A 13,032-nucleotide genomic window follows, 5' to 3' on the forward strand; every position below is an offset into this window, starting at 1 on the left:
AGGTGGATTTTTAGACTAGATGCTTCTTAGCACTATGAATCTACAATTCTATCATTTTGAGAGGCCAGAATTAAATCCCAAACCATCTCATATATGGGATGGAACTTTTGAAACCCTTCTGAGCTCTTAATACCTAGAAACAAACAAAAAATAGAGCTCACAATTAAGAGATTTTCAGGTAGGAGATAACTGTTGATTTTTCTAGCAAACTATTTAAACAGTATGTCTTTAAATCACTTCTTTGTTGCTAAGTTTGTCTTATAAGAGTTTTGTTTCAAAGTATCTCTTCTTATTTTCCCTAGTTTTTCCCTCTTTGTCTTAGAACCAGCAGTATTGCTGATCTGTTTCATTGATTCAACTGTATTTGTTGCTGCCTTTTAGTAATGTGTTTATAACTCTGCATATCTGCTTATTTATGAGGGAAAATATAAAGGGCTGTTTTTTTGTTGAAGGGCCTGCTCCGTTTGGTTCCAGTTGGGTCAAACACTATTGCATGTATCGAAAAGCAGCAAAGAAGTTCAACATGATCCCATTTGAGCACAGATCTGGAGGGAAACTTGTAAGTATTTGATTCAACATAGAAGAGATTTTAGTCTGTCAGAGGTAGTGTTTGAGGGTGTCATTTTAATGGTTTATATTTTAATGGTTTATATTCAGTGATGGTAAATAAATTTTTAGTATTAAAATCTTTGTTTTGTTTTTAAGTGAAATGGGCCAGAAAACAGAACAATATATATGTTTTCTGAATTGCATGCATGGGTTTTAAACCACTAGATTTTTTTTTTTTTTAATTTAAGTTCTGGGATACATGTGCGGAACGTGCAGGTTTGTTACATAGGTATACATGTGTCATGATGATTTGCTGCACCCTTCAACCCGTCATCTACATTAAATATTTCTCCTAATGCTATCCCTCCCCTAGCCCCCAGCCCCCTCACAGACCCCAGTGTGTGATGTTCCCCTTGCCATGTCCATGTGTTCTCATTGTCAGCTCCCACTTAAGAGTGAGAATATGCAGTTTTAACCACTAGATATTTTTCAGGTGAACAATAGAATCCTTTTATGTCACTGTTTGGAAGATAAAGGTAACACTGACAGCAAGCTTTCATGACTCAGTGGTTCCTCAGCATTTATACAATGGAGCTAACTTGCTGTTCATAGCCTGAAAACAAAGAAGAGTGATCTATAATAAATTTTACTGTTATTCAGTTCATCTTACAAAGTTCTCACATAGGTATTCACCATTTAGTTAACTGTTCCCCCTGAAATTAAAACAGCAAAGCATGATAGTAAGAAAAGAGCAAGAAGACCTCCCAGAGTTGGCTGTGTAGGAAAGGTGATCTGATATGTATTTTAAATGGAATCTGCAGCTTATTACAATAATTAATGGCCTAGAGACAAAACTCTTCCCACCAATGTTGAACATAATTGATAACACATTTTAAGAAAGCAGGTTAATTCATTGCTTACTGGGTGAATGGGTATGGTTTTGCTTAGGTGAATAAAAAAAAAAACCCTACGTTCACTTCTATTTACTTATACTATGCGTTTCCTTGAAAAATATTTAAAGCAGCTTTTAATAAAAACACATTTATGTAGTAATGAAACAGACATGGAAAATTAGTCATGGTGAGGAGAAAGAAGTGAGGAGATGGCTCTTGAAGCATCAGGTTTGAGACCGAGTTTCCTGTCAGAGCCAATTCAAGTCCTAAGATATTTCTGCTTAGTGATATCTTTCTGTTTTAGCCTCCAAATAATAATAATAAATATGTTATGGAATATAACTGTGAGATTTTGAATATTTGTATATCTTAATGTTTGTTATTTAGAGATCTTCACGTTCTGGAAAATGTAAAAATGTTCAATAAGTGTGTACTCATGCTTTATATAGTTGTTCTTTTACTGAGCACCTGTATTTCTGCATTGCAAATTAAGTAAAGATAAATTCAGGGTGATTCACATAGGAAAGAGAGAAATTGCATAGATTAAATGGTTCTAGCTTTAGATTATCAAAATATTTAATCTAGGGTTACTGGTGTACTTTTAGGTTGACCTGTATGGAATTGCAATTTTTATAGGCCAAAAATAGTCACATATGGTTTGTGACATGTGGTATGACATAATATGAAATAAATTTTTACATTAAAAAAAGAGTACAATAAGAGACTGACAGTATTCCAGTATCTAAAAACTGTGTACTGTTAATCTGCTTTTAAAAATTAACATTTGGCCAGGTACAGTGGCTCACGCCTGTAATCCCAGCACTTTGGGAGGCTGAGATGGGCATATCACTTGAGGTCAGGAGTTCGAGACTGGCCTGGCCAACATGATGAAATACTGTCTCTACTAAAAATACAAAAATTAGCCAGTCATGGTGATGCTCACCTGTAATCCTAGCTACTTGGGTGGCTGAGTCACAGAGTTGCTTGAACCCAGGAGGCGGAGTTTGCAGTGAGCCGAGATTGCACCACTGCACTCCAGCCTGGGAACAGAGCAAGACTGTCAAAAAAAAAAAAAAAAAAATTAACATTGGTATTGTCTGGCTTAACATTACCATAATCAGTAAGGTCTAGAAAATTTTAAGAATCAAGAGAATGGCCGGGCGCGGTGGCTCACACCTGTAATCCCAGCACTTTGGAAGGCCGAGGTGGGTGGATCATCTGAAGTCAGGAGATGGACACCAGCCTGGCCAACATGGTGAAATCCTGTCTCTATTGAAAATACAAAAGTCAGCCAGGCGTGGTGGTGCATGCCTATAATCCCAGCTACTCTGGAGGCTGAGGCAGGAGAATCACTTGAACCTGGGAGATGGAGGTTGCAGTGAGCCAAGATCGTGCCACTGCACTCCAGCCTGGGTGAAAGAGCGAGACTCCCTTCTCAAAAGAATCAGGAGAATGACAAAAATGTTAATATTTTAGATTCTAAATAGCATTTAAATAAGCCAGTTTGAAAGAGGATAGGGTCAAGAGAAGGGACTTAAGATCTTGAACCTTGCTCCCGTGCTCTCCAGTATAGAATGGCTGAGTGTGTATATACTTACCCTGTAGGTTTTGAGAATGTTCAAAATGATTATTTGCAGGGGGACGGAGAGGTGTTCTTTTTGAAAGAATGTACCAAGAGGCATACTGACTCCATTGACAGAAGGTTTTGTTTTGACATAGAAGCTGCTGATCGGTAAGTTATTGGAATTATTGGACACGGTGAAAGAGTCATTTTAAAAAAATGATTAAAAAAAAGAGGTTAGTTGCAACTGTGATTTCCGTGGCCTGGGAGAATGTTACCTTGCTATATTTCCAGGCTGTGTGTTCATTATAAGCTGTTTAGTCTTGGTCACCTGTTTTAGCCATGGGGTGATAGTTTCATCTTGATTTAGTTAGGAGTCGTTCTAACCAGGGTTGTCACTTAAAAAATAACCTTGGAGGCCAGGTGCAGTGGCTCACGCCTGTAATCCCAGCACTTTGGGAAGCCGAGGTGGGCAGATCACAAGGTCAGGAGTTCAAGACCATCCTGGCTAACACGGTGAAACCCTGTCTCTACTAAAAATACAAAAATTAACCAGGCATGGTGGCGTACACCTGTAGTCCCAGCTACATGGGAGGCTGAGGCAGGAGAACCACTTGAACCCAGGAGGCGGAGGCTGCAGTGAGCCAAGATGGTACCACTGCACTCTAGCCTGGGCGACAGAGTGAGACTCCGTTTCAAAAAAAAAAAAAAAAAAAAAAAAAGATTGCCTTGGAACTTTTCATTGTTGATCCAAGCCTAATTTGTAGCATGAAGAGAACAATGGCAAGAGGAACTGGGTAACAAAGCTAAAAAGGGGTGATAGGTAGCTAGCTACTAATACAGAACAACATTCATTTGTGTGGGAGGGGGCTTTTCAATGTCTACATCCTGTACGTGATGGAGGGTCTTAGGCAAACTCCTTCTGTTTATTCAAAGATGAATTCTTTTTTTTTCTTATTGTATGACTTCCAATTATTTAGTTGTAAAAGAATTGCCAGAGAGGAAGAAGTAGAAGAGAAAAATTTGTTCATCAGTATTACTACTTGTCTGGCATTAATTTCTATGTCCTCCAGTAGCATTAAGGAAAATCCTAGTGCTCATAGAATATTTGTTTTTTAATGGCTGACAGTACAGCGATTCCTTGCCAGCCCTGGTTTTGGCAGTGATAGTTTTTAGGGTAAGGCTGTTCTATGTTTGTATAATAAAAGCTTATGAGATTTGTTAAAGCGAAAGTTCAGGTCAGAACCCAGGAATACAAAAGTAATTAATGCTGCTTCCTCTGTTAGATGATATAGTTGAGTCTCTGGGGGTAGTGCAGATAGGAAGGATAAGTGCTTCACTCTATAATAAATGAATTGAAGACCATTTTATTGTATATAAAAACAGGCCCTTAAGCACCATGATAAGTTTGGCACTACTGTGAAAAGGACAAGTGGTTAAATAGCATTTTGCCAAGATAGGAAAAATATGAAAGAGAATGTCAGTGAAAAAGAGGTTGGGTCTTGCTGTGTTGCCCAAGCTGGTCTCAAAACCCCTGGACTCAAGCAATCCTCCCACCTTGGCCTCCCAAAGTCATAGGACTACAGGTGTGAGCCACCATGCCTGGCCTAAATTTCAAGCCAGTAAGAACTCTTCCAAACTTTAAGAAGGGAATTAGTCAGTTTAACACAAGTTGAGCATACATCTGTGCGCACACACCCATGGGTAGCATTGGATTCTTTTCTGAGTGCCACTGTTCTAAATGATTCTGTGTTTTATCTCAGCTAATTCCTTGCCATAGCTCTCTCAGGTAGTTGTTACTGTTTCCATTTTATGATGAGAAACAGGCACAGAGCATTTGAGCAATTTCCCCAAGGTCATGTAGCTAGTGGGTAGTTGAAGAGCTGAGATTTGAGCCCCTGCATTCTCTGCCTAGAGCCCCACATCTTATCTTTTTCTTTTTTCTTTCTTTTTTTTTTTGTTTTGAGACGAGTCTTACTCTTTTTGCCCAGGCTGGAGTGCAGTGGTGCAATCTTGGCTCACTGCGACCTCTGCCTCCCAGGTTCAAGTGATTCTTCTGCCTCAGCCTCCTGAGTAGCTGGGATTATAGGGGCACACTACCACACCTGGCTAATTTTTGTATTTTTAGTAAAAACAGGGTTTCACTATGTTGGCCAGGCTGGTCTTGAGCTCCTGATCTTAAGGGATCCATCCGCCTTGGCCTCCCAAAGTGCTGGAATTACAGGCAAGAGCCACTGTGCCCAGCTTGAGCCCTACCTCTTAACCACTGTGCCATAAGTCTCTGCAGATTACCATATAATCAGAATGTTTTCTAAATAATTGACAAAGATGAGTTAGCAGTGCTGTCTACTAGAGAATATGTTAAGTGAGGTGAATCTGATTAGTTTTGAAAGCAGGGTACTTCTATAATGCAGTTTAATCACTTTAATCATCCGGAGTCTCTGGTTTTCTCTGAGACCTTGATCACCCCCAAGTTTCTTTCTTTTTTTTTTGTCAGCCGTGATCCTTGCTATTATTGGAGCCACTCTCTACCCCTCAAACACATTGAAGAGAGATTCCTATGGAGGTGCTTACACATGTGAAGGATAATACCTGTAGGGAGACTCTTGGAACAGGGGACGACTTTAGGTCGGTGATCTATTCTAGTGGTTTTCAAGTGCTTTATAGGGAGACCCTCTTTTCAAATAAAATTTCATGTTAATGCATATATAAAGCAAAAAAAGTGGGTTCCCTTATTAAAGAGGCATAGGGGCCTGGATTCCCCCCCATTTTAGCTTCCGTCTTTTTTCTTGCAGAAGTCTCTAATTTACTTCCATTGAGGCCCACAGCTCCTTTCTGGGAACTCCTGGCAGGGGGACCTAATCTAGTTTAGGTGGCTAAATAAAGGCACACAGAGGATCTAACATCTAAATTCATAAACTAAAGGGTTATCTGGAGTCAGCTGGGATTGAGAGTTATGTGCCAGGTAGAGTGAGTGTCACATGTGGAGGCCTGGAGACAGGAGAGAGCATGATGTATTTGAGACACCTAGTGTCACTAGTGCAAGAGCCAGAGAGAGTGGGAGAAGAGGCTTGAGATGGGGCAAGGGCCTGAACTTGAAGTTTTTGAACTTAATCCATTAAATAGTTTTAAGCAGGGCAGTGAGTGACAATTATATTTGTATTTCTCAAAGCTCATTCCGGCAGAGTAAGAAAGATTTGGAGGTAGCAAGAGGGGACAAGAGGAAGTAGTTTAAGGACAGGGTGAGAGGGCCAGAATTGGTGTGGTGGCAGTGGGGGTGGAGCCAAGTGGGGTAGATTTTTGGGGATAAACTGGATGTTGCAGTAGAGGGTGAAGGAGTGGGGAAGGTTTCTGGCTTGAGTACCTAGATGGTACCATTTACTAAGGTGGGAAACAAAGTGGGGGCATAAGGATGGGGGAAGACAGTGAAATTAGTTTGGGTCATTGTATTAGTTCATTTTCATACTGCTATGAAGAAATACCCAAGACTGGGTAATTTATAAAGAAAAAGAGGTTTAATGGACTTACAGTTCCATATGGTTGGGGAGGCCTCATAATCATGGCAGAAGGCGAAAGAGGAGCAAAGGCACATCTTACATGGCAGCAGGCAAGAGAACGTGTGCAGGGAACTGCCCTTTATAAAAACCATTAGATCTCGTGAGACTTATTCACTGTCTCGAGAACAGCATGGGAAAAACCCATTCCCATGATTCAGTTACCTCCCACCAGGTCCCTCCCACAACATATGGGGATTATGGGAGCTACAATTAAGATGAGACTTGGGTGGGGACACAGCCAAACCATATCAGTCACATTGAGTTAGATTGCTGTGGGTCATTATGAAGAGAAACCTGGGAGGAAATTGGGTACAGAGCTTGGCGGCTATGGCAGCATTTGATTTGTTATTCACGTTTGACTTCCCGAAACTCTCCATCCTTTTACTTCCATGACAGTTAACCATTCTGGTTCTCCCTCAGATCTCTTGGTCCTCTCCAGTTCTGCTGTTGCTCCTTTAAATGTTGCCATTTCCTATAGTTGTTTTTCTGTATCCATCCATTCTCATGGTTTCACACTTGAAAGTGTATCTTTCTGTAATGTGTAGTTTTCTTACGCTTTTTCTGTGTTTTGAACTGCTTCTAGAATCTTTAGCTCCCTAATCCTAAAATCTGAGATCTATAATGCTTCCAAATGCAAAACTTTTTTAGCACTGGCATAATGCCACAAGTGGAGAATTCCATACCTGACCTCATATGATGGGTTGTAGTCAGAACTTCGTTTCATGCACAAAATTATTAAAAATGTTGTACAAAGTTATCTACAGGCTACATGTATAAGGTGTATATGAAATACACATGAATTTCTTGTTGAGATTTGGTTTCCATTCCCAAGGTATCTCATTTCGTATGTGCAAATATTCTAAAATCCAAAAAAATCTGAAATCCAAAACCCTTCTGGTCCCAAGCATTTTGGATAAAGGATACTCAACCGGTGCATTGCCAATTCTGCTCTTTTTACAAGTCTTGGTAATTTCAGCATGGCTTTAGATGATGCTTTCAGCACTTGGCATCTTGACTTGTTAAGTTCCTCTCCTTTGGTGACCTTGTTCTTTACTGTACCTCAGCCGTTCTCTCTGGTGTTCATTCCTTAGACCTTGTCATTGCAAGGAACTGCAGTCCTCAGCAATCCTGATTGCAAGACTTTCTCTTTCTACCACCTTCTTTCCTAATAAGCACCGTTAGATTCCCCAGTTAAGCCCTGCAGTCCGTTGTTCCTCGTGTACTCACTTTCTTCCTTAACTAGTTGAAATTTCATAGTCACTCATCACAGTCCCTTTTTAATACCCTTCACTCCACTGCTTCTTTCCTTCTTTACTTTGCTTGTTTGCACAATCCCAACTGAAGATTCAGTTCTGCCTTCTCTCTTTCTAGAGAAGCAAGTTCTACTGTATTCATGGGATCACTTCAAATACATGACCACTGTCCTCCAGTAGGCCATTCATAGTAGCCACTGATCATACTGTGTTTTCTTTTTCTTTTTTTTCTTTGAGATGGAGTCTCACTCTGTCACCCAGGCTGGAGGGCAGTGGCACCATCTCTGCTCACTGCAACCTCCGCCTCCCGGGTTCAAGCAATTCTCATGCCTTAGCCTCCTGAGTAGCTGAGACTGCAGGTGTGTGCCACCATACCTGACTAATTTTTGTATTTTTAGTAGACGGAGTTTCAGTTTCACCTTGAACTCCTGAACTCGAGATCCGCCTGCCTCGGCCTCCTAGAGTGCTGGGATTACAGGCATGAGTCACCCTGCCTGGCCCATACTGTGTTTCCTTAGTTGCTGTACACTCCTAGTTGAATATTTTATATTTTCCTCTCTCTCTTAAGCTCTGACACTGCCTCCCTTTCCTGATGACTTTGTGTCCTATTTTGTTGTGAAAATAGAAGCTGTAACAAGAGCTCTTTCCCGCTCTAGACACCCACCTCTACCCTCAGTGCCCAGACGACCTGCCCTTCCTCCCTGCCTGTGGGAGCTGCCTGTGTTCCTGATGGAGACCAACCCCTCTGTTCAGGTGTTTTCATTTCCTCTTCCTATCTTCTCTCCACTACTCCAGGATATTACTCAAGCAACTCTACTTTTTCTTTCTTGTTAACATTAGTTTTGCCTCCTGGCAGCAAGTGAAATGCTCTTATTTCATTCATCTTAAAAAAACAAAAGCCACTACAGCCACCATCACCAATGAAACCACCCTTCCCTTTCATTTACTGCCCATTTTTTAACTCCTATAAACAATAACAATTCTTCAAAAAGCTGTTACATTTATGGTCTCAAATTTCTTTCCTGGCCAGGTGCGGTGACTCATGCCTGTAATCCCAGCACTTTGGGAGGCTGAGGTGGGTGGATCACCTGAGGTCAGGAGTGCAAGAGCAGCCTGGCCGATATGGTTAAACCCCATCTCTACTAAAAATACAAAAATTAGCCGGGTGTGGTGGCGGGCACTTGTAGTCACAGCTACTCAGGAGGCTGAGACAGGAGAATTGCTTGAACCTGGGAGGCGGAGGTTGCAGTGAGCTGAGATGGCACCACCTCACTCCAGGCTGGGCGACAGAGCGAGACTCCATCTCAAAAAAAAAAAAAAAATTGTTTCTATTTCTTTCCTCTTCTCTTTTGAGCTGTCTACTCAGGCCTTTGCCCTTTCTCTCCACTGCACTTGTTTTTGTTGAGGTCATCAGTGGTCTCCCTGTTGCTGTGCCTGGTGGTCGATTCCCAGTGCTCATGGTCTTTTCCTCGCAGCATCCCTGACATGGCCCATCACTCTCTCCTCCATCATACACTTGCCTCAAGGATCTCACACCTCCCTCTCGCATCACTGGCTTCTTCACTTTTTATACTTCTTTGCCAGTTCTTTGTTTCCCAGACCCCTGGATGTTGGAGTTCTCTGGGGTTCAGCCCTTAGATGTTTTCGCTCTTCACTCACACTTTTTTATGACCTTGTCCAGTCTTACGACTTTATGTGCCATCCGTATATTGGTAACTTGCAAATTTATTATCTCTACCTGGATCTTGTCCCTGACCTCCAGCTTCTTATATCCAGCTGCCTACTGAGTATTGCTTCTGGGGTGTCTAAAAGGCATTTCAAACAGTGTCGATGTGGTGAATGGTGATTGTTTTTTGAAAGTTTTCCAATAAGTCTTGGGAGTGGGAGGGGGGGGTAGTTACATTTCTCTAACATGTTATATAGGTATATGAATTCATTCCTACCATATAAATACTAATATATAAAGCTTTATTTTTTCTTAAAAGTTATACATGCTTAAGTCCAAACTTTTTCTAAAGCTCCTTGGTTAACTTGGAAAATAATTTTTTTGGTGTGTTCATATCCTTTAGTCTGAAAGATCAAGCTGCTTTTTAAAAACAATTACAGATTCCCCCCCCCCTTTTAATGGTTTATTTCCTCACTTCTAAACAGAGAAACATCTATTCTGGTTTGCTGTTACCAGTAGATACTGTTTGGGGTTCCTTAATTTCCTGCCATTCACCACCGTCTGTGTCTTACAGTTAGTCTCATGTGGAGCAAAATCTGCTGGCAGAAGGTGAATGTACTTTGAGATCTGTAATTTTGGGGCTTCGAAAGCATTATTTAGTGAAAAGTGTGAATGAGATAGGCTCTTCTGTTGTCTACTCTCCTGATTCCTAGGTAGAATCAGGAATCCAGGAATTATAAGAAATTTGTTTCTTGTCTATTAGATTATGAATTCCATGAGGGTAGGAACACTGTCTTACTTAGTATTACTTGGTACACAATACCACATGTAATGCTTTATACATGGTGGACATTTATCAGATTTGTACTGGATTAAATGAAATTGAATTGTTGCTCAGAAGTGACTGAACTGTGATTAGATTCAATCAAGCAACTGTCAGTCAACTGTCCTTTTCTTCTGCACCACACCGCTATACTGTGAGCTCCAGTGTCTTCATTCTGCTTCAAGAAAAATAAACCTAACTTGTTGTGGAGTGTGTGGGTATTATAAAGGGATTTCTGATGCAGTTTGTACAAGGTTCATATTGGGTACCTTCTTTTGAGATGGAGTTTTGCTTTTGTCACCCAGTGTGCAGTGCAATGGCACGATCTTGGCTCACTGCAACCTCTGTCTCCTAGGTTTGAGTGATTCTTCTGCCTCAGCCTCCCGGGTAGCTGGGATTATAGGCAAACACCGCCACGCCCGGCTAATTTTTGTATTTTTGCTAGAGATGGGGTTTCACCATATTGGCCAGGCTGGTCTTGAACTCCTGACCTCAGGTGATCTGCCTGCTTCTGCCTCCCAAAGTGCTGGGATTACAGGCATGAACCACCACACCTGGCCCTCATATTGGGTACCTTCTTATAGCAATTTCTCAGTTGATTGCATATGTCTAATATAAACATATTTTGTCTTCTTTACAAGTATCTGTTTTTGCTATTTTTTTATTTCCTGTGTTGGAAGGGCAGCCGGGTAGCATTTTGAAGTAGGTGATATTTAATAAACTGCACGGTAGAGGCTGGGCTTGCATTTGATCTGTGTAGATATAAATCAAGAGCTTTTACTTATTTGTGGCATTATTTCAGATCAGATTTGGTTGCATATAACAGAAAAAGTCAAAATAAAATGGCTTAAAAGGGGTTAAAGTTTATTTTTTCTCTTGTTTGGGAAGCCCAGAGGTTGCCAGATCACAGCTGATATAATGCTGCTCTCTCTTGAGCATGGTTTAGTTTTATCAGTCACCCGAGGCATGAGACAGCATATAGCACTGTTTCATTTATCACATAGCACTGTCCGGTTGTAGGGACATTTTCCAGTGGTTGCATAGACTACTTTTGCTCACAGACCATTGGCTGGAATGGAGTTATGTGGTTATACCTAGTTGCAAGGGAGGCTTCTAAATCCTAATGTTGGGAAATTGCTGTCTTTTGTTTTCAGAGGTCCATGTGTTGTTTTAGTACTTTACTATTACTGAGAACCAATGGGAGAATGGCTAATGGAGGGTGGTGTGGAGCCCAGCTAGCCATTACTACTTTGATTATCAATGGTTAGATGGATGTGTGCTTCATTTTTTTCTCCCTCAATTTACCAAAGGGTTACTTTGAATTTTTCTTAGCTAAGAGACAGCCTTTAAGACCACAGATTTGAAAATAATGTCTGATAAGGGACTTGTTTCTAGAATATATAAAAAACCATTATAACTCAATAATATATAGACAAATAACAATGAAATGGTCAAAAGACCTGAATTTAGACATTTTTCCAAAGAAAATATACAAGTGGTTGGCTGGGCGCAGTGGCTCATGCCTATAATCCCAGCACTTTGGGAGGCCGAGGTGGGCGGATCACCTGAGGTCAGGAGTTCGAAACTAGCCTGGCCAACATGGTGAAACCCCGTCTCTACTAAAAATGCAAAAATTAACTGGGTGTGGTGGTGGGTGCCTATAATCCCAGCTACTCGGGAGGCTGAGGCAGGAGAATCACTTGAACCCGGGAGATGGAGGTTGCAGTGAGCTGAGATCACGCCATTGGACTCCAGCCTGAGCAACAGAGTGAGACTCCATCACAAACAAACAAACAAAAAAACACAAGTGGCCAATAAACACATGAAAAAATGCTTAATATTGTTAGCTGTTAGGGAAATGTAAATCAAAACCACAATGATATGCCACTTTGTATCTACTAGGATGGCTATAAATAAAAAGTCAGATAATAACAAGTACTGGCAAGAATGTAGAGAAATTGAAATCCTCATACACTGAGAGTGAGAATTTAAATGGAATGCTGCTTTGGAAAACAGTTTGGCAGTTCTTCAGAAAATGAAACATAACATTGCCCTCTGACCCAGAAATTCTGCTCCTAGCTATACATTCAAGAGAAATGAAAGCATATGTTTACACAGAAACTTGTGAATGAATGTTCATAGAAGCATTATTTATAATAGCCAAAAAGTAGAAACAACCTAAATGTCTGTTAAGAGATGAATGGATAAATAAAAGGTGGTATAGCCATACGATGAAAAATGAATACATGCTACTGTATGAGTGACACTTGAGAACATAATGCTAAGTGAAAGAAGCCAGTCATAAAAGGCCATGTATATATGATTCCATTTATATGAAATGTGCAGGACAGACACATCTATATAGATGGAGAGTAAATGAGTGATTATCTAGGTCTAGAGGTTTGGAAAGAAATGGGGAGTGATGGCTAATGGGTACAGGTTTTCTTTTTACCCCCTAGGGTGATAAAAATGTTCTAAAATTGATTTTGGTGATGGTTATGCAATTCTGTGGATATGTTACAAGCTGTTGAACTGTACATTGTCAGTGGGTAAGTTTTATGGTGTGACTTACATCTCAATAGAGCTATTTTAAACAATGGAACACAGCTGCAACTAAATACATACCATAGCTAAAAGAAGGGTCTTAAATCACTAAAACTATCACTACATGATGTCAGCCACATTTCAGAGACCATGGGCTGTGAAATGATTAGGTCTCTCATTTTTTTA

The 13,032-nt window shown here is 40.6% G+C and overlaps 1 protein-coding gene across 1 annotated transcript in view; it reads left to right on the top strand.

The window, feature by feature from the left end:
* The window catches only part of ARHGAP10 (Rho GTPase activating protein 10), a 348,170-nt gene that overhangs the window by 146,599 nt on the left and 188,539 nt on the right, over nt 1–13,032 (top strand). Inside the window, exons 9-10 of the mRNA XM_030816218.1 lie at nt 453–559; nt 3,080–3,174. Coding sequence (XP_030672078.1) covers nt 453–559; nt 3,080–3,174 — 202 coding nt within the window. The remainder of the gene's footprint in view (nt 1–452; nt 560–3,079; nt 3,175–13,032) is intronic.

The sequence above is a fragment of the Nomascus leucogenys genome, chromosome 7b, assembly GCF_006542625.1.
Source record: "Nomascus leucogenys isolate Asia chromosome 7b, Asia_NLE_v1, whole genome shotgun sequence".
Lineage (NCBI taxonomy): Eukaryota > Metazoa > Chordata > Mammalia > Primates > Hylobatidae > Nomascus > Nomascus leucogenys.